Source organism: Plectropomus leopardus, chromosome 4 (assembly GCF_026936395.1).
Source record: "Plectropomus leopardus strain MGB_pleo_1.0 chromosome 4, ASM2693639v1, whole genome shotgun sequence".
NCBI classification, from domain to species: Eukaryota; Metazoa; Chordata; class Actinopteri; order Perciformes; family Serranidae; genus Plectropomus; species Plectropomus leopardus.
In genome coordinates this window covers 17,120,536-17,143,124 of record NC_142179.1, presented here as the reverse complement: position 1 = coordinate 17,143,124, position 22,589 = coordinate 17,120,536, and the positions used below count along the sequence as shown (strand labels likewise).

At 41.6% G+C, this 22,589-nt stretch overlaps 1 protein-coding gene across 1 annotated transcript in view; it reads left to right on the top strand.

Annotated features, from left to right (window-relative positions):
• ccser1 (coiled-coil serine-rich protein 1) overlaps positions 1–22,086 on the top strand; it is a 157,665-nt gene extending 135,579 nt beyond the window's left edge. Inside the window, exon 11 of the mRNA XM_042488761.2 lies at positions 15,248–22,086. Coding sequence (XP_042344695.2) covers positions 15,248–16,057 — 810 coding nt within the window. The 3' untranslated portion in view covers positions 16,058–22,086. The remainder of the gene's footprint in view (positions 1–15,247) is intronic.
• Positions 22,087–22,589: the final 503 nt, after the last annotated feature.

Genomic DNA, 22,589 nt, shown 5'->3' with positions numbered 1-22,589 from the left:
GACCCATCTATCCACCCTGGCCTACTCTCAACACAAACTCTCTTGCTTTTAATATTGCATAAGTTGCTCTTAGCGTCCAATATCACCTCAGATGGCCAAAATAAGAGGAAAACTTTTGGCCAAAAAAAAGAGAAAATGGCACAAAAAAATCCAAGTCCAGGCACTCAAGTAGGTTTGAAAAATGTAAAAGGCCTTTAATTTAATGGGCTAAATTCATTAAAATTACACCAACGCGTATCGGCTTGCGCCTTCTTCAGGGTGCAGTGACACAAAGACAAACAGATGGGTTTACATTGGAGTTATTTCAAAGCCCACTTCATCTCTTGTTGTTGTAGTTGTTATTATAAATGCAGTTTTCTGGACATTTTTCTCTCACTCTCTTTTTTGTAAAACTAATTTTTCAGGTCATTTTCTGTTCCTATTTTTTTCCATTTTTTGGGACATCTCCTGCAAAGTTGTTCCTTGCTTTTTTTCAGCCATGTTTTCAAAAATAAAAAAGAAACCAATTTTTCTCAGGTTTCAAAGGTTTAAATGCATGTCGAAGGGGTCTAAACATAGATAAAACAGATGTCTTTCCAGGTTTCAAAGGGTTAAATGTATCATGTGAGATCACTGTCTCTCTCCTCTCCACTCTGTCTTGTTGAGTGGAGTGCGGATGCAGCAGGGCAGTCACTTGTTTTCAGTGTGATGACACAGGTGGTAGCTGCAACATTATCATCAGGCCTTCCTGATATCTGATGGAAAAATCTACTTATTTCTTTTTTCCCTCTTCACTTTTCCACACTTCTCCTCTACTTTCCTCTTCATCTTTCATTTTTCAATCTCTGTTTTTCTCCCACACCCCCACCGTTCTGATTTCCCGTATTGTTTCAGCTCTCCTGGGCTGTCACACAGAACAAGATGAGAAACCGGGAAAGCAGCTTATCAGCTTCGCCAACTGACAGGAGGGTAGTTGTGTGTGAGTGTGTGTTAGTGAAACTGTATGTGTTCGTAATAAGCTGGTGCATACTTGCATACACGTGTGTGTGTGTGTGTGTGTGTGTGTGTGTGTGTGTGTGTGTGTGTGTGTGTGTGTGTGTGTGTGTGCGTGCATGTGTGCGTGTGTGTGTGTACTTGCTGCAGTATGAGCACATAATTGCATGGGTGTGTATGAGTATTTGTAATCAGTCGGTGCACGCGTGTGTGCTGCTGCGTCTGGGGGAGGCTTTGATATACACAGACAGAGAAAAAGACTTTTGGCTCACATCAGCTTCACGCTCCATCAGTGCTCACCATTGTGTTACAAACCCCACTGCTCTCTCACATACAGACATATACAGCACACACACACACTCAAACTACATATGATGATATGCACATATATAACATATAAAGATGTTTACAGTCACACACGTAAGCACCACTACTGCTACAATTCCTGAGCTCTCCCACATGATGTATCACTCTGACAGTCTTTACCACACTGTCATAACCACAATCTTCATTGTTTTCGCGACTGTCAGGCTGTCCATCCATCCTGTCCAACACAAGCTGTCAAGCCTCTGTGCTTTATTGTTGTCTTTTAGATTTGAGATAGATTTGTTTGGCCACAACATCTTATTGTTGATTACAGGAAAACTAGCAAGTATATTATAGCAAAGAGTAAACAGCTGCAAAAGTCACACACTGAGAGGGCTTTACCAACTTACAGCCTTTGAATCGGAAAACGATCCCTCTCATACAGATCAGTGGTCGCTGCTTCCAATCTGCTTTTCTTCTTTTCTCAAATATTAGCATCCAAATGAGCCTGTTGTTCGAGACGTTTTGGAAATTTGAAAACAAGTACAAACCTCAACACAAGCTTAACAAAGTAACAAACCTTATTAAAAGAATATAAGGCGTTCGTGGTTAAGCTAATTGGCCACTTTTAAATCGAGGGTCATAATTCCCAAGTTTGAAATAGATGCATTTCCATTGTTAGAAAAAAGGAGGGCAGGAATTGTGTTTTTTATGTCGAACTGAAAGTGTCTGAGTAGAAACAAATAGATTTGCGCACCAAATAGCTTACAGCGTATATTTTATATAAAGCAGCTTTTCCTCAGACTTCTCTGCTGGCTCAAAATATTGTACAGTATTAAAATTCAATGAGAGCTGTTTTGGTGTATGGATCCATCTGTTTCTAGTCTGACAAACATTTCTTCGACCCATCACCCACAGCAGTCTTTTTTTTTCCTTACTATTTTTTAACCAAAAGATTCAACCTCTCAGAATAATTTGATGACACATTATATTCATCTACACTGTAGATATTATGGTCTTCCAATCCAATTAAATTTTAATGGAAATAATTGTTGATTCAAGGTGCATTATGTTGCATGGTAGATGTGTGAGCCTGGATGCTGCAGGGCAAAAAGCAAAAGGACACGTGTAGATCTGGGTGTTAGGGGCGGAAAGGACACAGAGAGCATTGACTAGGTTGCAGTTGTGGAGACCAGAAGTAGAGGATTGTGTGAGATTAGCAGAATCCTGAAGTCTGTGGAGTTCAACTGGGAGAGGACTGTGTGTGCAGGGGATATGACATAAGTGAAACTTAAGGCAGCACAATTTTGAATGAGTTTGTTAGTTTTGCCAGACGTCACGAGAGGATGCGCATTCACCAGTCTAGCCAGAAGATGTTTTCAGAGTATAAACTTGCAGTCCTTGAGAAGTTTCTTATGTGGAACTGGAGAGATCGTGCATTGTTGGTTGGTGACAGTGAGTCTAAATAAAATAACATGTTTAGATTTTCTCTGTCATGGCTTGACAGCAAGCGAGAACAAGATTTATGACCACAGATTTGAAACAGATGGAGAGACTTGGAATAACAAGAGTTTAAAAGTTTAGAAAAGTTATAGACAAGTGCAATAAAATGTTGAGGTGTGCAAAAGTCAGTGATTAATGGGCATGCATGTGGGCAAGTTAAGGGTTACAGTGGAAGCCTTGGGGTGTAGAATGGGAAGGTACAGCTTTCCCACCCACACAGCCTGGAGGATGAGACTGGTGGAAGAAGGAGAAGCCAGCCAATAGTTAGCCTGATTAAAGTGGAATAATCCCAGGTATACTGCCAGTCCTCAGCTAGACGAGTAATGTCAAGCCAAGGGAATGTACACTGACAAGAGTCCAACTCTTGGTGTGGCCAGGGTTCCTTATTGTAAAGATAACCCTCTGTAAACAATACTGTCAACATAATTTGAGGTTTAGATAGAAGTTATAGTGCCAGTTTAAGGTATTAAATAACCATTTGGGACATTTTTTAAATGTAGCATGGGAGTTGAAGGTAAGAACTAATAGAGCAATACATATTAATCCAGAGGAATCGTTGTATGCACATACAGAGCAGTAGTGACAGCTTACAGGAACATATTAGGCAGAGAGTAATGCTGAGCATAGATCACAGCTTCTGCAATAATTAGACAGCACCAGCGGGGACCATGTTGACACCTGGGGGAGCAGCCAGGTGCAGCAATCAATCCAGTTACAGCTGAAGTGCACAAGGAGGGGTAGTTAGCCCTTATGTGTTACTGCACACCTAAAATCAGGTTGTGGTTTCTATTTGCAGCGTAGCAGGTAAAACATCCATCTATTCATTAGCTAAACCACTAAACCTGCTCAGCATCACAGGAGGCTGGATGGACTCCCAGCACACATCAGGCTAGAGGTCTGGGTGCCAGTCTAACACAGGGCTAACACACGTTGACAAACACACTGACACCAACAGGCCATGAAGAGTTTCAGATTCACCTGACCTGCATGTCTTTGGATAGGAGAGCAGATTAGACAGAGTCTGGCATGGCAGCTTTCTCCTAGAGGTCACAGTCCTGAAAAACAAAATGCATAATTTCCTAATTATGAAAGATAGTAGTGCTAGTTAAAGTAGCCTATTGGATAACTGTTTATCCTTTATTATTGACTAGGGACCAAGCCCGTTTCTCATTTTTACCCCTGCCCCTTGTTTTCGAGGGCCATCTTGCCTCTCAAAACAGAGTTACAAGGGGTAGTGGTTGAAATCTTCCCAAATGAAATGAAACGACCTTTCAAGAGTCAATGCTTACGTTTACATAAACAGGCACAAGAAGTGTTGAAAATATGCCATGTTCTGCTGTGGTGCCTGGTCTTGCGTGGGCTATAAGGCATCCTTTTGCAGTTGTCAGGACACCCACTATTTTCTTCACAACTTAAGTTTCATGCTGCCAGTCAATCAAACATGTCATTTGATAAAAAAAGAATACTGCTTCATTACCAAGTCACTAGCGTTGCTATCCAGGCTAATTTTATCCACCTGTGCTTCTACCCTGCCAGTCTGCTCTGATATTAGAGGAGCAGTAACAGTGCAGCAACTTCAATGCTAGACTTAAGATAAATATCTGGCGTCATGCAATCAAAGGGAGGGGTGCAAATTGGAAACATTTCAAATGCAGGACTGTCGTGCACAAATCAGCAATAACAATATAACCTAGTTAGCTACCAAGATGTCTCTACATAAGCAATATGTTGTGTTAGGACCACAGTACATTAAAACAACATTAAACTAAGATAATACAACGGTTATCTTTTTTTTTTTTTTTTTTTTTAAATCTGTGTTGACAAAAAAATACTTTTGTGGAGTTCTTGCCAGTGATTTCTCAGAATAGTAGGTTTGAAGTTTACCTCTGAAAAACCTCTATTTGGGGGACCAGGTAGCCCTTACACACTGTGCTACCCCTATATCCCAATGAGAATTGGGACACTGTAACCCTATATGTGAATGCACAAAATGGCAGGGTAAGGGCTAAGTGGTAGAGGTGCATCGGGATTGAGTCTAAGTATCAGTATAATCTTGGCTGTGATTTTTTTTATGTCTAGCTTTTACATGAGATTAAAGAGAAAAAAGAAGAAAAAAAAACAGGAGGAGGATGGGAAAATGAAAGATCCAAACATGGATATGGGAGTATTTGTCCACTTTTGTTAACTGGTTAAACCATAAAGGTGAACATTGGATTGCAATAGACAGTTTTTATGTTCAGGGTGAAATAGATACATGGATGTTTGAAGCTAAATCTGTAATTGTGTTGTGGATAATTAAGTTTTTATGACTTAAATTAGGCATTAAATCTGGCATACAATCCCACTGAGCCAAAATGAGATGCAGCACGTGACAAGCATTTAATTCCTAGCAGTCTTTTTGAATAGAATTAGTGTCTTTGGTTTAAAAAAACAAAAAAAACGCATCATTTTTAATACAGAGATACACAGATTGAACTTCTCTGTAAGGTCAGTGTTTTCTAAGGATACAGAATAAAATATACACTGTGATTTCCTAGTGAAATCCTGCAAAAATATCACTTCATTCTTTGGTTTCCAATGGGACCCTTGAAACTGATGCAGGACCCTTGAAACTGATGCTGTTGACACATAAATTGCTCCTGAGTAGTTCATGTCCCTCTCCAGCATGTAGCTTTCCATTGAAGTGACTCCAAAGGTTTCTCTTTTTGCCCTATATTGATGCTACCTCTTTTAGACTTCTCTTCACTAGAAGACACTCTAGCTTTAATTATCTCTTTCTTTCATCTTCTCTAACTTTGGTTCTCTCCTGTCACCTTTTACTCCAGCTTTGTCCCCTGTTGTTCCCCTCATCCATCTGACTATCTATCCTCTTGCTGTCCTCTCTTCCTTTGTTGTTTTACCTAACTATTACCTGTGTGTCACCTGCTACCTTTTACTTATTTTAGCCACTCTTTTCGCCTTATGTTATTTGTCTTTTCTCTCTTATTTCTTTCACCTTTTCCTCCTCTCACTTCTTTGTCCTCTTTCTCCCTCTGCTACTCTCCTTCCTCTCCTTTATTCTACTTCACTCCTATCTCTCCCTCCGTCCGCCCTCTCTTATTTCCTTCCCTCATCTTTGCTGGTTCACTCTCCTCTTTTACATCTCGCTCCTGTTTACTCATGGTTTTGGGCAGTGTTCACCAAGCATATTGGCACAGGCTGGTGGTCGATGAGTTTTGCCATGATTACATACACGCACACACAGACACATGCGTATGTGCGTGCACACACAGACCTGTTGGGGATGGTGGTTGATGAGCATTGCCAGACTCTCAGCATCTATGCCCATCAGAGCTGCTCAAGAAACCTCATTAGGCCTCCTGGCCACAGCATGGCACTGGCTTCAATACTTGTCAGCCTGCCTTTTTCACTCTGGGAGGAATTGGAAATCCAGGGGCCATACACTTCTCAACACCGACAATCATAAGTACTGACTAAGAATCACTGATCAGACCCAAGTTCAGCAACTCTCTACGTCTTTGGCGGTGATCACATTGGACGCCTCAGAACTGAGTTGAACTGCGATGCTCCCGTCCCCTGTGGCTGTAATCCAGGTCACACTGAGGCATTTTGTCAGTGAGAGGCGTCTTGCCGTTGCTAGGCAATGTGTTATTGGTTGTGTGGCTGTAAGATACACAATCAACAACAATATAGCTGTCAACAACAGCTATATTTAGGCAGAACAGTAATAATAAACATATAGAACAGTTAGCTGAAACTCTGATTGAGTGGTTAACTTCTTTTAACAGTTTTATGCACAAACACACACACACACACACACACACACACACACACACACACAGAGACAGACAGACAGATTAGATTTTGAACAATAATTAGAGAGCATTAACAGAGAATTAAGTCACACTCCTTCAGTGTATGTTGGAATCAGAGCTTCTCTGTTCTTTGTTTTGGTTGCCAGGCTGGCTGTGCATGCATGTTAGTGCATGTGAGTCCCTCCTCCTTTTGCACTGCCTAGCCAATCACTGCCACTTTGCACTGCACTCATACCGTCATTACCACTGAGAACACTGTCTTGAAAAACGCTTGTGTGACTGCATAGTCACAGAAGCATAACACTCACCCTCCAGTTTCCCCCCAGTCAACACTGTTAGCTTCGTCAGTACTATTGCTGTTTTTAGCACTGTTTGCACTGTTGGCATCATTAGCATTGCTAGCCACTACCATTGTGGTTCACTTGCCTCTATGTCCACTTGAAGGATCAGAAGTAAGAGCCATGTGCAGGCAATCCAAGTCCAGACTCTGAATATAGTATTTAGCTTCTTCAAACTGTCTGTGATTGTTAAAAGTACCTCCAGGTGGTCAGCAAAAAGCGCTACTTGGCTTTTCTCCTTTATTTTGTTGTTGACCGACAGGAACAAATATTTAGTCTGAGGAACGTCTGTGATGCATCAGGGAGCTTCTCAGATTGTGTCTTGGAATAGTTCACGCATAATGCTTAAGCACAGATTTTCGAGTGCTGAGCTGTCTCAGATTTGCCTGTGACCTAGGGCTATTGCTAGGGAGCTCCAAAAACTATCAGCAAGCAGAAATTCAACTCTAAGTCATGTCCACTAGTATAAACTAGGCATCAAAGTGACCTCATGACCACAGGTTTTTGGTTCAATCCTTCTTGTCCATCCAAGTGAAAGTAATATCAGTTCCCTGCTAAATAACGCTGACATTCATGTTTTTAGAGGGATTATTTGGACTGGCTGCTCTAAAAGTCACTTAAAGTCATCAGAGGACACGGTGGACTAATTTACATAATGATTATATAGTATTTGCCACACCAGCCCTGCTCTCCCCAGGTGCTTAAAAAAGAACTGGGCTATGCTGTGTGTATGAAGTGCTTTGAATCTGAATTCTTTGGACCAAACAAGAAAAGCTTAATCATCAGGGTTTTTTAAGAACAACGCTGCAAATCTGAAATATCAGACAGGCTTCAAGTTAGCAGCGATGGTTAGTGTTCCCCTCAAGTACTTACAGTAACCTTCACCAGTTCAAGTAGAGTCTTCATGCCGCTCCTAAGTGTGTGATTAAACATCTTGGGGTGCATGTGATGGTTCATGGGCTGTGTACATGGTTATAAGATTTGCAGTGTTTCCCAAGGCTATTGGCGGAAATACATTTGTTTTCTCCTATGAATTTCTTTGTAGTGAAATAGGAAAGAGATGACTCAGTCTCAGACATTATAATATATTCAGGCCTTCAGCCACATTGATATGCAGCAGAGATGCCCTGTCTGAGGTATTGTAAGTCTAAATATTTATCAAGTTACAGACACACACAGCCCTGTTTGATACTCGTGGGGTGCAGCAGGTTCCTGTGTTTGGCTGCAGTTACTCGATGTAACATCCGCCTAATGTCGATAATTTTGCAGTAGTACAGTGACAGCATTGAAGATTGGGAGCACTGTGAGCCGATTAGCTGTGCAGTGCATCACATTAGTGTTCTGCCCCTCAGTGTGTGTGCCTCCAGCAGGCAGGTCCGGGATGTGACACCCAGCCAGCTGGTTGGCAGTTTGCTGCAGTGTGGGCCGGATTGACAGCTCGAGCGACGTAAGCTCAACTTTGGTCCTCTCCATCTTTCTTCATCATCTCAGCTCCAACCTCACCTCGACTGTCACCACCAAAAAAAGAAAGCAAAAAAAACACCAACCCCCTCTTTCTCTCTCTTTCTCTCTCTCTCTCCCTCCCTCTCTGTCTGTCTCTCTCTCTCTCTGTATGGTCTTCAGACCGCTGTAGCGCACCATCAATCCTCCAGCTGTCAGGGTCTATTCAGCCTTTCCTGTCGCTGGCATTCTTAAGCACCAAGTTACATAACGAAGAAAGGGTGAATAAGGGACGAAAGAAAAGACAGAGTGGTGGGGAAGGTGAGAGATGAGAGAAGAAGAGAGGTCAAGAGGGGTGGGGAGAAAATGGGAGGGAGACAAGAAAAGGAAAGAAGACGGAGAAAGACGGGGAAGGGGAGCAAAGACATAGCTGGACTTCTGGGACCCACACTTTCAGTATAGATCAACCTGCCTACTGTTAACCCTTTAAAATCTAAGCAAATTGATTTGATTCTTTCACAATCATGAGGAGAAGGCAACAAGCAACTAAACAAGTCATAACCCAAAAATAGCACAACATTTTTTTTTAAAAAAGCTAAACAATGAAAACAAATGCGATACTGACACAGAAAAAAACAGAAAAATGACCAGCAAAGTCACTGTCTCAACCAATTGCAAAGAAGTATGTGTGGAGGAGACAGTGATTGTTAACCTGTCTAACTAGCTGATGCTATTGAATGATATTGGTCGCAAAAAATACAAACTTCCCCACATGAGACATGCTGCCTGGCAGGTGTTGAGTCAGTATACAGGCATGGAACGTAAAAAAATGGTAAATGGACCAAAAATATCATTTTTTTGAGTATTTTATTATCAAGCTAGCTAACATTAGATGGCAAGCTAGCTTCTCGTGTCCATGTCTTCCATTTGAGACAAACATCATACATTGTACATCATATTTCTATCATGTTTTGTTGCACCCTTTTCTTTTGTGATGGTTATAATGGCACCTGACTGGAGAATGTGCGCTACCTGTTTCTTATCTCTGTCAATATGGTGACTGACAGATTGACAGTGTGCCCACCCGATCAGAATCATGAAATTTTCCTCTCACATGACTAAGTGACTTAGTTTTTATGAATCTGATTGGGTGGGCATGCTGACACTCTATCCAGGCCCCTTTATAGATCCACCTCTCTGTTCAATACTCTTTTATGTCGCAGCACTTTCATTATGTCCTTTTCTTTACTTCAGCATTAATTCTGACCCCTCAGGTTGTTTACTTGTTTTGTCCTCTCCCGTTCTTACTTTGGTGAAATTACTGTCCTGATCTGCAGCAGATTTACTGCTACTGTATTTCCTGAATTTTAATGTGCTTCCTGTATCACATATTATAAGTAAAATTTCACATAAAAATCAGAGACAGGCGAGGTGAAGAGTGAGATGGCAGTTGGAAAATTGGGAGAGCTGTATAGGGAAATAGTGAGGAGAGACAGGGAATAGAGGGGAGATGAAGATGGAAGACTCGAACAAAGTCAAAATGGAGCGAAGGAGGGGAAAGCAAGGATGCTGCTACAGGCTGTACAAGAGACTCATTTCCTGTGGGGGTTGTGTGTATTGATGTAAACCAGCAAGTTCAAAGTAAAGGTATGCTATGGCCTTGAGACACCAGAGTCAGGATGCAGTTTCACCTCTTGTTTGATTGTTTGTTGCAGGTTTATCCCGCAAAGTGCCTTCAGTTGATGTGGGAGACTCTGCTGTAAAAACCTTATCTGTAAATATTCAATGATACTTTCTGGGCAAGAGCTAAGAAAGTGATAGTTTTAGCATGTGGGATTCTCGGGTATTGACATTGTGTTTTTCTCAGCTTGTTTTGCTTCTTTATATTACTCCTTCACTTTCAAAAACTAATGCAAACCAGCATACAGCACTTGTAGCATATTAGAACTTCTTAAGGCTTTGTCAAATGATCTTGATGTACAGTCTGCTGTCATTTTGACTCCCCACATACAATAACAACAGTATCAAGAGGCGACATCAAATTTACAGTTTGGGTCCCGGGTTTTGCACCTTGCCATCTCTACCTTCCTGTCACTCCGGGCATAAATATGCAAACAAATATGAATGAGACCGTCTGTTGAGATAAAGGTGAACGGATGAGGCGGGATGCTTTGGGCTCACAAATCGCGGTTGGAAACTGTATTTGATTATAGTCTAAATAGGATTTTAGAGTACCATCTGTGTGGGCGTACTGCACTGTTATTGTATCCACACTGAACACCCCGGCGTTTCACACTTTCAAAGAACCACAGGATTACTTTGTTCGCGGTGTACGTGGGTGTCAAAGAATATAAAGAATTCGCATTTACAAACTTTTACCAGTCTAATCTCACTGTGAAGAGCCGGAAACTTTTGGGGTCCAATGCGTTTCAGCCCCATGGCCTTCATTAAAGTTCGATGTGTGGGTGCAGGGATGTTGAGCCATGGTGTGTGATTGATGGCAGGTGCATGAGGTGTGCTCTGCTTACACTGGGCCTGTGTTACACTGTGCTACAGTCTGTAGTGTTTTCTGTGATTAGTTGGTTTTATTTTATTTAAGGGGAGGAAAATTCCTGAAATAAATCCCCCACCCTTCTCTCCTCTTCCAGTATAAAAATGACAAAGAGAGCCGATAGCAAATGCTGTGTAGGGATGTTTTAGGGTTTTAAGGAGCTCTTTTATGCAAACTTGGCCATTACCACATTGCTGTGTTCTTCACTGCCCAATAAAAACTAAGGTTGCAGGAGAGGGCCCCCTTAAATCACTCTGATTTACCTATGTCTATGTATATGTGTGTGTATTTATAGGACTGTGTGTGTAAGAGAGACTCCAGAGTGTTTGCTCACACACAGGCGGTCTGTCACTGGAGAAGAGGCAGCCCGCTTGCCGCAGAGTGTGTACTTGAGAAAGGACACCTGAGTTTGTAAATCAGAGCTGCTCTCTTCCTCTCTGTACCTTGCTGTCTGTTCTGTTGTACTCATTTTTCTTTCTTTGTTTTTAATCACCCTCTCGCCAGTTTCTCATTCTTTTTTCTCCTGTCTGCTCACTTTTTTTCTCAATTTGTTTACTCCTGTCTTTCATTGCGCTTGACCTTTTTTTTCTCTCTCTCTCTCTGTCTGTCTGCCCTTCCTGTGCGCTCACACATACGCCACCCCAGCTTTAACCCAGTTTTTGGTTGCGTTTGATTCATTGTATTTGATGAATTTTTTACTTTTTTTTTCTCCCTCCCCAACTTGGATCAGCATTGCCCCTTTGATATGGAGCATATGTTTCTACAACCAGCTCTTTGTACTCTGCCTGGTAATTATTTCTTTCAAAGTTGTCAGTTGCCAATTTGTATCTTGCTGTTCTCGCCTTACCTTATGTTGTTTTCTCAAATGTCTGAGGGTGGAAAAACACAGCAGAATTTTTTTTTTGTTTATAGATTTAGCCCTAATTAAGCCGCCCCACATAAACCTACACCGCCACAGTGGATATTCAGTACCATGACAATACCCTTATTTTTTTCACTGCGCCCTTATGTAGGAAATTTGGCTGGAATGGAAATTCTCACTTCTCTTAATTGGATCAAGCAATCTGCAAGGAGTTTTGTAGTGTTTATCCACCCATTAGAGCCCATTAGAAAGTAGAGACGCATTCCCCGAGCTCTTTAAGTAAGCTGTATAGACAACGACACGCCGTTTGATGTTTTGGCAGAGCGCTGTGGTGGTTCCTTTTTTTTTTTTAAAAGTTGGACATGAAAGGACAAAGAGACGGAGTTTTTAAAGTACAGCTTGTTTGGCTTTAATTTAGCTTTTTTTTTTAAAAAAAAAAAAAAAAAGTAATATCGTGGTGATATAAGAAATATGTCAGGAGCTGTTTTTGTGTATTGTAGGTGGGGGAATACAAGCAGCATGTGCAGATTAAGATTTTATTATCAAATATAAGACTCCTCTGTAATCAGGCTTTGAACTGGCTTACACATGATTTTGTTGTAAAAACAACAATTAACTCCCTCTTTCTTTATCTTTAAAGTAAGACGAGAAAAAGAAAATCTTTTTATTTCTTTAGCATGAATATCTGTATCAGCAACAGAAAGGTTCAAAGCAAGGCTGACCCTGTTCACTTGTTTTTTCTACTGTTCTCAGGACCTTGTTTACTTATCATATTTACCCCTCCCTGTACTCCACACCGCCTCAGACTAAATTAGAGCCAGTCACAGCTAAATCCTCATAGAATCCTTTCATACTTTGAAATGCAAAAAAAGCTAGAAATAGCACCTCACAGTAAGATATTAAAAGTCTGGTGGTGTTCAGGGGCTGGAAACTTTCACAAGCCATTACACAGACAGAATTTTTCAACCGCATAGTATAATTAATACTACTCTCTTCTTACTGCATGAATATGACTACTTCATTAAATATAATCGGTCCGTCCAACTACTCATTAAAGGTGCGTGCCATGTACAAAAGGGGTTTTACATTTTTTTTTATCTTTCAACCCAACTTGTACTTTCATTAAAGTTGCTATTTTAATTTGTCCAGCAATATAGAAAGTACTGGGCCAAATTACCACTATGACTCTGTATATAGATGTTTTCTCATATGAACTCTGGACAACATCCAGGGAATCAGGTCCAGACATTGTCAAAAGTTGCCCTTTCATACATGCAGCACACAACAGGAGATTGTGTCAGAAGCGTTCTCATCTACTGGGAATAATCTGTAGGAGGCAGGACATGATGACGATTACTCTGAGATATTTTGGCCATTTCATAATTTGGTCATTAAAAACCAAGTCTCTTGATGTTTGTTGAATTTGTTTGACTAATTTGGCATCGGCCCTTACTGACAAAAGTTCCCGAGTCTCCTCAACTCTCCAGTTAAACATTTTTGCTGCCATCTTCATGTATATGACTCTTCTTGTTCACCCGCAAATGTTTTCTTCCATTTTCACTTGAACCCATATCAGAAACACTGTCCATGCATCCTCTCGGTCACTGTGAATTCTGTGGACAATGGCCTGCTCTATTCACACATGGGCTCATTTGGACATTACACAGACTTTTCACCAGGGAGCTGGCAGGATAAAGCTGTTTGTTTAATGTCCAACCAATTGCTACGACTCTTGCATTCTGACATACAGGTCCTCTGGGTAATAATTTCAGGTTTACAGTGCATTTGTGAAAGGGGCTTAAAAGCTCAGTGTATAACACAAAGAAGAAAGCGTAGCACACATTGGCCATGTTGCATCATTTGATGTAAACACACCAGTGGCACAAACTGAACGTTTCATACAGATACAGGAAGTAGTCACAATACAGTAGTCGAGATGGGACGATTCAGGGAGTAAATGCAATGAAATTGCTACTTTTAGAGTGCTGTCAGTGGGAAGTAGGAGAGAGGTATATGTTGCCATAATGATAGGTGCTATGGGCGGCTTTTGTGTGGCCTTGCATTGAAAAAGTAGGTGCGTCATACACCGCCAATGTGTGATGCTCTTTAACCCATAAAACGTATGCATAAGTCATTCGAATGTTCCATTAAGTTTGAAAAACTGACTGAATTTAGTTTGTATTGAGTTTAACTGAAGGTTCAGCATTAAGACGCCTGTAGTGCAAATCAACTGTGACACTTATCTATCTAACATTTCTCTGTCCAATGAGCATCATTTGTAATCCACAAAGTCTGCCTTCCAGTTTCTTTGTGATCTCCCCCACGTTCTCCCTCCCTTCCCCTCTTTAATTTGATTTCAAGCTGACAGTATTATGAATAGAAACCGTTTCATTGAATTAGCATTGCAACTGTTATACTGTACTTATTCAGTTAGCTGTGTACTGGCTAATCACATTTCTACCTCACACCAAATTTCTGTCGACAGCCCTGACACTGTAATTACATTACTTTTAATATTCATTTGCATGCACAAACACATGAAATATATGATCACATTCGTACACATGAAAGCACACAGGAGTGTTAATCAACGCGTACGCACAGACATGCATGTTGATACCTATGATGCAAACAGTATGTGTGCGTGTACACTCACAGACACATGCTAATACATAACACACAAGAGAACACACACAGCCATCGTGTCGGCAAATGTCAACTCAGCTTACTGTCCCGTGAGCTACAGTGTCGGATGAGATTGTGCTACTTTAGTGAACATTGCACACTTGGTCCCAGTGTGACTTTTGGGTTTGCGTGTGTTTGTGTGTGTGTGGGAGAGAGAGAGAGAGAGAGGGATAAGAAGAGAGAGCGAGAGAGAGAGACAGAAGGGGGACAGTGAAGAGATACGTTGCATAAGGGGGGTGCAGTGGAGTGTGAACGAGAACAGGTGGCTCCTGTTTCTGCCATCTAGCTATATATGCCATCTTCCCCATTGTGTGTGTGTGTGTGTGTGCGTGTGTGTGTGTGGTGTGAAAGAGAGAGATCCCATTGCTTTGTGAGAGAGGATTGGTGCATACCTTGAGCACATGTCTCCATACATGCACATTGTGTTGTCCTGTTTCCGTGTGTGTGTGTGTGTGTGTGTGTGTTTCTGCATGTGTGTCTGTTCTTTAGTGAGCAGGGTTCCGGTTGGTTTAGAAACAATTAGAACAAGCTGCAGGAGCCCAGAGAGATCGTTCTCCAAATGTCACCCAATTAACAATCTATACTGAACAGTGCTCTCTCTCACGCTGCCTGTCTCTCTGTTTGTCTCTGCTTGTCGGTGTCTCTCTCTCTCTTTCTCTCATGTCCCTCTTGAAAGATTCACATCACACACTCACTGACAGAAAGAAAGTAGAGTAAGTGCTGAAGTCTCTGAACATGTGTTTTCCCTGTTTCTTTTTGTCTTCGTCTTTCTCAGATCAGTCATCCAGGCCGGTGGTCAGGACTAGGCAGCAGCAGCAGCCTGGTTTCAAGGGACCGAAGAGCAGCACGGGGTGTGGGGGCAGCACTCGGAGGGGACCTCTGTAACCAGCACCTCCCCCACCACTATCCATCTCTGCATGGCCGACCTCCTGCTTCGGAACGACACGCTGCCAGGGAGGAGCGCCACTGCCAGGGAGTCTTGGCACAGCCCACAGCCCGTAACCCTGCTCCAAATCTGGCTCAGGGCTCCTCCAACTCGTCCTGTGCCACTTCTGCAGTGTCAGCCCAATCCTCACTTACTACTCCAGCCCAGCTTCAAGTTTCACACCCGGGCCTTAGTCCAAATCAATGCCCAGGCTCCGGCTCAGCAGCTGCTAATCACACCGCAGTTCCATCTCTGTCCTCCAGGCTGCCAGAGGGGGTGTCCTCCTCTTCTGAGTCCTTAATTTCAGGAGGAGGAGGAGGAGGGGTGAGTCTGTCAGTTGGTGCGAGAAGAGGAGGAGGAGAGCACCATCCCCCTAGCCATATCCCTCGTGCAGTCGGAGCCAGCGCCTCCTCAAGTCTCCACAGTCTTGCAAGCAGAGGGAGCCCCTCCCCAAGCATTTCATCATCCATCCAAGCCTCCCCTCCACCTGCTACTCCTTCCTCAGCCTCCTCTTCCTCCTCATCCTCCACATTTACGGGTCGTTTAGGACAACCACCTCGAGGCCCTCTGTCTCTGCATAGCTACAGTCGTAAAAACGTCTTCCTCCAACATTCCCTACAGACTGCTGAACTGCAAGCTCTGACGCAGAGAGACAGCTGAGAGCACACACTCATTTACACCATCCATATTGACTCGAGCCACAAAATGTGTGACTTTTTAGAGAAACTGCTGCTCCTTCAATACAAGTTGCTTGACTTTCACTGTCCCAGTTCCCTGTGAATCCATCAACAACACGCGCTTACAATCATGCCTGTCTCTCTTCACAATCCAGACCAAACCTTCGCTGACATTTTGTTCTTAGATTTGCTCGCTTAAACACACTCATATGCAAGGTCACACACACATATCAGGCTGTGAGTATGAAAAAGGCACTCACCCGTCTGTCAGAACCCCCACATTGTGTCATGCTGACAGTTTAGATGTGCTTACGCCCACAGATGCAAAGTGCACCAAGACTCATATCCATGCACACATACAGATCACAGTCACACACACTTACACAAAGATACACACTCTCACACAGAGACATCATCTGCGATATGGCCGCCTCACAATCTGCACAAAGAGCAAGGCGTTTAAACTGGAGGCAGAGGTAAGGTTTGTATGTGTGTTGTGAAAGATTATTTTTTATCCATTTATTTGATCATTTTTAAAAGTTAAACCATGTGCTGCTTAATGAACTATGGGACTGACCATCATTTGCGCTGATAAGGATATACTCTCACATTGCCAAATCCTCCATCAGATCAACTCCTCATTCCTTGATGTCTGCTGACACAAGTGCAAATGAGAAAACATCCACATCCACGACCCTTTTACTGCATGCTTTTTAAAACTGGAGAATACAGGTGAGCATTTTATGCCGCAACAGGATCTGGGTGACTTTTAAAGTCTTTTAATAACGTTTCAGTATCAACTCTCAAGAAGGGAAAAAAAACATGCCAAAACCTCTGACCAAAAGCCTGTTGAGTGTTTTGAGAAGTAAATGTTTATCCTTCTGCTCACATACACCAACCAGCCACAACATTAAGACCACTGACAGGTGGGAAATGCACCAGGGTGTTGTCCGTGGATCCTTTGAGACCTGTGGGTTTAAAGGTGAAGCCTCCATGGATCACACTTATTCTGGCGGGGCCCACAGATGCGATTGAATTGGGATTTGGGGAATTGAGAGGCTGAGCAGTTTTTGTGGGGTGGTATGGTGCATTGTCCTGGTAGGAGGGGCCACTGCCACCAGGGACTGCCGTTGCCATGAGGGGGTTTGCTTGATCTGCAACAGTGGGCGGATGGAGTGTGTCAAGTGGCGTCTGCATGAATACCAGATTTCTTAGCAGAACATTACATTGTAATCAGAGGATCAGTGTAATTCACTTCACCTGTCACTGGTTTTAATATTTTGGCTGATCGGTGTACAGTATGTATGACATTTGAAGTACTTTTGGCTTAATACTGGACCACTTTTTTCATAGGAATACAATGTTGCAATATTACCCACATTATATACAAGAGAAATGTGTATCTGCAGTGTTAGATTAGTACAGTACAATACATGAAGAGTTCATTCTAAAATGAGAGATCTGCTGTTTGTTTGGCATTCATAATGACAAAAGTACATGTCAGTAACTCTGCTGAACCCTCCGCTTACAAAATCCAAACACATCAGACAATGAGATAGAGCAGAGCAAGATTTCTAAGATTTGGCAAAGCAAGCATTATGTATTTTTTTCCTAAATGGGGAAAAACAGTATCAGTTTTTTGGAATGAAGCACTTCATATCTTCTTTAGGGCTGGGTATGGAGCTGGGATACCTACTGGTGTTTTGCAAAATGACAGAATCAATATCCATTTTAAGATTCAAAAGGAAAAATGTTTCAAATGATGGCATTACAGTTAGCTGACACGTTTTCTATGACAGTTTTACTGACGCATCAATTGAGTAGAATCTGATTCTGCCTAGGGGAACATGTGACGAGACAAGTATTGCACAGAAAATTGTTTACTTGATCAAATAATGAAAAGAAAGATACAGAAAACATGATTTTATACAAACAACCCCATTTGGAAAAGCATCAGCACTGAGTGTTTCCACTGATACCCAGTCCTTATATGCTAGCCTTCTTTTATCTTCCCGATTGCAGATGCGTTGATGTTTTACCTAACGAGATGGCATTTGGTATAATAAGGCCAGCAATTATGTTGTTTTTTTGGACTGTAGACTCAAACCTTTTGATTGAGATTTATATCGTAACTGCCATGACCTGCTAAGTTGTACATTATTCACACTTCGGGGACAAAACATGTCACAATTTGATAAGCGAGAAAACTCATTTAAAAGTTTTTTTTTTTATTTGTGAACAACTGGGCTGCGTAACAGCCTCTTCAATCTGCCACTGTTGAAGATATTTGCTCTGTTGAGTAGAATAGACTGCAGAACAGCCCTTTTCTTTCCACACAGGCTTTGGGGTAAACAAATCTTATAATGTCAACCAGGAGGCGGGAGCCTGCTCTGCTGCTAAGTACAGGCCAGAAGTTCACAGCTCCCGGCGTCTGCACAAAATGTTAGATTCTGGAAAAGTTGTTGACCTTGTCTGTCTCTAAACGGCACCTGGCTTTAGGGAGGGTGTATAGATTGTGTGTGTGTGTGTGGGTGTGTGTGTGTGTGTGTGTGTGTGTATGTGTGGGTGTTGTAATGCACACGTCGTGAGGCAAAGACCAGATAGAGGTGAAGAAAAGCCTGCAGGAAGACAGCTCTGCTCCCACTGGTGGAAACTACGTCTCTCCCTCTGGTCTGTTTTACATGAACACAAATTCCTCTCTTTTCATCCCTTTTTCCCCCTCTGTCTCTTCTCTGTCCTTATTTCTTTCTGCATTTTCCATCTATCCCCTCCTCCATCTCTCCCTATACATTTCCCTCCCTCTGTCTCCCAGCATTCAACGCTACTGCATGCCAACTCAGTAGCTCCTTTTGTACCTCTTTACAATCCATTATCTTTCTTCTCCCACTATCATGTCCCAGGTTTCTCCTTCCCTCTATCTCTCTCCCCGGATCAGTGTACTTACCCAGAGCTTGTATTGTCATACAGTGTATCGGTAACAGACTCTGTTGCAGTGGCTCTCAGTCCTGGGCATTGGGGCCTGATTTTCATTCCAGCTGTCTAATCAGGGAGTCATTTTACACCTGGTGAATGCAATTAACTACCTGGTAGTGTAGACGGCCAGCAGTAATGTGGCTCCGGAGGACCTGGACTGAGAGCGGCAGCTCTAATGTGAACTAAACATTCCCTGCTTGGTTTGTTTACACACAGAGGGTGACAATGCTGCGTTGCTGGCTGACCTTAAGAAATACTTTTTACATCCCTCGTCAACGCAGGCATCGTAATGTCATTGACACTTTGTGAAATGTCATAAGGGAGTGTTTGGTTCTGTTTGCACTGCCCACTCAGATTTAATTTTTTTAAACAGCTGTGGTTGTTTCAGCTGTGTTAATCAAGCTGCAACCTACGGGGCTTAGAAATTAATTCAACTCGAAAGCACAGACTGTGTAAAATAATGGTCATAGCTACCGTAATGTTACCCATTGGTTTGTGGACTGCTGTTTTGAAACCTCAAGTTTGGCATTTCAGCCACCCCCATCCTAATTTTTTCAACATTCATGACTACTGTATGCAGGGGGGTGAATTTTTATATAACCCACCTGTTTAAATTTTATTAAGACTTAAAGTTCTGCATAATTAAGGCCATGGCAGGCTCTCTGTGAGGTGTCACTGCAGTCTGTGAGTCAGATCCACCCTTGGCTCCTCCACAGCTCCAACCTCTCATCCAAATTCTGGCTTTAAAGATCCAAGATGGCAACTGGCAAATAACCAAACACAAGGCTTCAAAATGGGAGTCCACAAACCAATGAGTGATGTCATTGTGGCTCCGTCCATTTTATACAATCTGTGGTTCAAAGTGGGAAGTCAGAAAGGTGGGCTGCTGGTTAAGAGACATATCATGAAAGGGAAAGAGCCACATCTGAGACGGCAGTTCAAATGTGGCTCTGAGGTTTTATGAAGACATATCTGCCTGTGTAATTGTAAGAGTGAACTGAAATTGAAAATTTTACTGCTAAGAAAACAGGGGTCTGCAATAGAAAAGTGGGCACACCTCACAAACCTCAATCCTTCATTTTACTTGGCAGCATGTTGTGCATTTAAGACCCATTTATTTGTTGGGAAGTTATTTATTGTTTTCTGCCTTATTTATATTTATTGCCATAGAATCAGTTTCCTAAAAGCATCTTGACACTAACTAATAAAGATAGTGGTCATGACATGACAATTATAATAATCATGAAGTTTTCTTATTATAATTGTAATGAATTACAGATATTACGCTGTGCTAGCTTTTTAATGTGCTTACTGTAGTTATTATTTTTCCTTCACAAATTTCTGTAATAATGAAATTGAGCTGTATAATTGTACATAAATTATTATAACTGTTGATGTTCACTGTTCATGATCACAATCTGTTTGTGCTCACATAAATGACTCTTAAAGGGACAGTTCACACCAAAATCAATCATATATTTTCTTACCTGTAATGCTATTTATAAAACCAGATTGTTTGGGTCTGAGTTGCTAAGTGTTTGAGATATCAGCTGTAAAGATGTCTGCCTTCCTTTGCATTAAATGCAACCAGATCGCACTCGGCTTGTTGTGCTACAGGAGTAAAAAAAAATTGAAAATTTTGTTGAAAAACTCAACAGCAGTGTCTCTTTCCAGAAATCATTTCCCGGTTATTTAAAATAATCCACAGACTGTGTAGTGAGCAGTTTCATGTAAGAAGTATTTAATTTCTACTGATCTACATCCACTAACCGTATCACCATGCAAAGGGAAGTGTGCATCTACTCATGGATGAGAGGCTCGTACTCGTGACAGTGCGAGCTATGAATATTAGTAGTGTCCTCCTTGGCTGAGCTGTAACATTAGCTAGCTCATTCTTGTTAGGTGAGTTAAGGTTCGTGCTTTCTTTTGCGTAGTGATTCTGTTGTTGAGTGTAGAAAGAAAATACCAGTGTTGTCGGTAGAAAGAAAATAGTTCCTACATGAAACTGCTCACAACACGGTAAGCGGATTATCTTGAATAGCAAGGTCATGATTTCTTCAAATACAAAGCTGTTTAGTTTTTCAAATGTAGTTTGTTGGCGCTTTGAGCACCACAAGCGGAGTGCCATCTAGTTGGATTATATTAGTATATTAATATATAATAGTTCAATCTCTACAGCCAACATCTCCAACACTCAGCAACTCACCCCATTACAATCTAGATTGATAAATAGCACTACGAGTAAGAGGAAAAAATTGTATTTTTTATTTTTTGTTGAACTGTTCCTTTAAGACTAGGTTTCACATACAATGTTTGTTGGCACATCACAGATTTCAACACAACAAAAAGTGTTTTATTGACAAATGTCACATGCAGTCAGCAGTCTGAGCTCTCACTGAAGTGTTTCAGACTGTAGCTGCACATCAAAAAACAACCAGACAAAAATGTTAAACTTTAGCCCCATAACAGTTTTTTCACTTGAAGGCCAGTAGGTAGATGTAGGGTCAACTATAAATGAATCAACTATCCCCCTCTTTGAAATCCAGCCTTTGCACTACGGCTATTTCTGCTTGAGATTACTTTGAAAGACAGGACTTTGAAAACATTTGCTTGTCTGTGTCAGAAAAGAGAGTGGTGATCTGTTGAAGCTGCTTTTTTCAGTTGAGGACGAACTCTGTCTAAGTGTATAAAACTGTTCGGTAGTGTCACACAGTGAGCCTCTGACCAGTTAGCCCAAAAATTAATTGGGAAAAATCAAAACAAAATATCTTTCTTCATAGCTGTTTTTCACTTTACATTCTTCTTTGAAACAGTTTTGAAATTTTGTGTGTTTGTCAAGAACTGTTCAATGGGCTTAACCGTGGTCAAAAAACCTTGCGGCGTGTGTTTACCCAAGGTATTTCTCTTTAGGTTTTGTCCAACTTTTTTTTTGGGTCACTCTCACAGTTGTTTATTCACATGAGAAATGTTTTATCAAAAGAATTTTGTCCACTGTCTCCTTATTGTTAATATTTAATACAAATAAAATTGAGGAAAACATTTACTGTAGATTTGATTATTGATTTTCCATTACTAATGTCAGGCTTTCCATTATAAAATAAGGTGTGTCTGTGAAATGACTGGGACGCATTGAAGCAATGGGAATGAATGATGGATTCTGCTGCCACCAAAAAAGAGCGGTGGAATAATAAAGCGTTGAATCCATGGGACCGAGGCTCCATCTCTCAGGCTGAGTAGATTTCACTGTACAAATCTCTAAAGAAAAGAATGAATAAAATCAAAGAGTGAAAGTAGAGCGTACAACAAAGCAATGAATAAAGAATCTTAGGGGCCATCACTCTAAAAGACTGAGAAAACTTTTCCAGCTGTAACATTTAGGTGGACTTTAAAAGGTTGTGCACGGCAGCGGGTGCAGACAGGAGTAATTTTACCTCATTTGACACTCGCCTCCAACCTATTTGAGTGAGTTTTCATTTGGCAGTGACCATAAAGTATGGAAGTGTTTAGAAAATCAATTACATTAGAATGAGTTTGAGTGCGTG